Below are 761 nucleotides of genomic sequence, written 5' to 3' on the forward strand. Positions count from 1 at the left end.
CATCCCACTCTGGGTGCCCTAGTACCATGCCCACCCCACTCTGGTTGCCCAGAGCCACTGATGGTGGTGCCACCCCTGCAGACCCCCTGCTGTCAGCATGGCAAACCGGGGCCCATCGTACGGGCTGAGCCGGGAGGTGCAGCAGAAGATCGACAGGCAGTATGACCCCGAGCTGGAGCAGGTCCTGGTGCGCTGGATCCTGGCACAGTGCGGAGGGGACGGTGGCAGCGCCGTGGCACAACCAGCACCTGGCAGGGATGGCTTCCAACAGTGGCTGAAGGATGGCACCGTAAGTAACCACCCCCTAGGGTCAGCTGGAGGGGCACCGTGCCACACAGCTGAGCTCTGTCCCTGCCTCCAGGTGCTGTGTAGGCTCATCAACAGCCTCCACCCACGGGGACAGGCCCCCGTGGCCAAGATCCAAGCATCAACCATGGCCTTCAAGCAGATGGAGCAGATCTCCCAGTTCCTGCAGGCGGCTGAGCGCTACGGCATCGCCGCCACCGACATCTTCCAGACCGTGGACCTCTGGGAGGGTGAGCAGCTGGCTGGGATGAGGATGGGATTGGCATGGAGATGGGGATGGGATGAGGAAGGAGTTGGTGATCTTCCAGGGAAGAACATGGCCTGTGTGCAGAGAACCCTGATGAACCTGGGCAGCCTGGCAGTGGCCAAGGGCGATGGGCTCTTCGTGGGAGATCCCAACTGGTTCCCTAAGTAGGTGTTGGGTGCTGGGGGGGTGGTGGTGGGTACTGGGCTGT

General features: G+C 62.9%; 1 protein-coding gene across 1 annotated transcript; it reads left to right on the plus strand.

Annotated features, from left to right (window-relative positions):
* Nucleotides 1-88: 88 nt before the first annotated feature.
* Nucleotides 89-721, plus strand: LOC103810380 (transgelin-2-like). The gene is made up of 3 exons (XM_009083277.1): nucleotides 89-289; nucleotides 362-536; nucleotides 615-721. Exons 1-3 carry the CDS (start codon nucleotides 98-100, stop codon nucleotides 719-721), a joined length of 474 nt encoding a protein of 157 aa, XP_009081525.1. The 5' UTR covers nucleotides 89-97.
* Nucleotides 722-761: the final 40 nt, after the last annotated feature.

This window comes from Acanthisitta chloris, unplaced genomic scaffold (genome assembly GCF_000695815.1).
Source record: "Acanthisitta chloris isolate BGI_N310 unplaced genomic scaffold, ASM69581v1 C16369484, whole genome shotgun sequence".
Classification (NCBI taxonomy): Eukaryota; Metazoa; Chordata; class Aves; order Passeriformes; family Acanthisittidae; genus Acanthisitta; species Acanthisitta chloris.

Bases quoted from the DNA above. Each gene is read 5' to 3' on its own strand.
- LOC103810380 (XM_009083277.1), top strand. From the start codon at position 98: ATGGCAAACCGGGGCCCATCGTACGGGCTGAGCCGGGAGGTGCAGCAG. The intron at 290-361 runs GTAAGTAACCAC...CCCTGCCTCCAG, and splicing joins AGTGGCTGAAGGATGGCACC to GTGCTGTGTAGGCTCATCAA. The intron at 537-614 runs GTGAGCAGCTGG...GTGATCTTCCAG, and splicing joins GACCGTGGACCTCTGGGAGG to GGAAGAACATGGCCTGTGTG.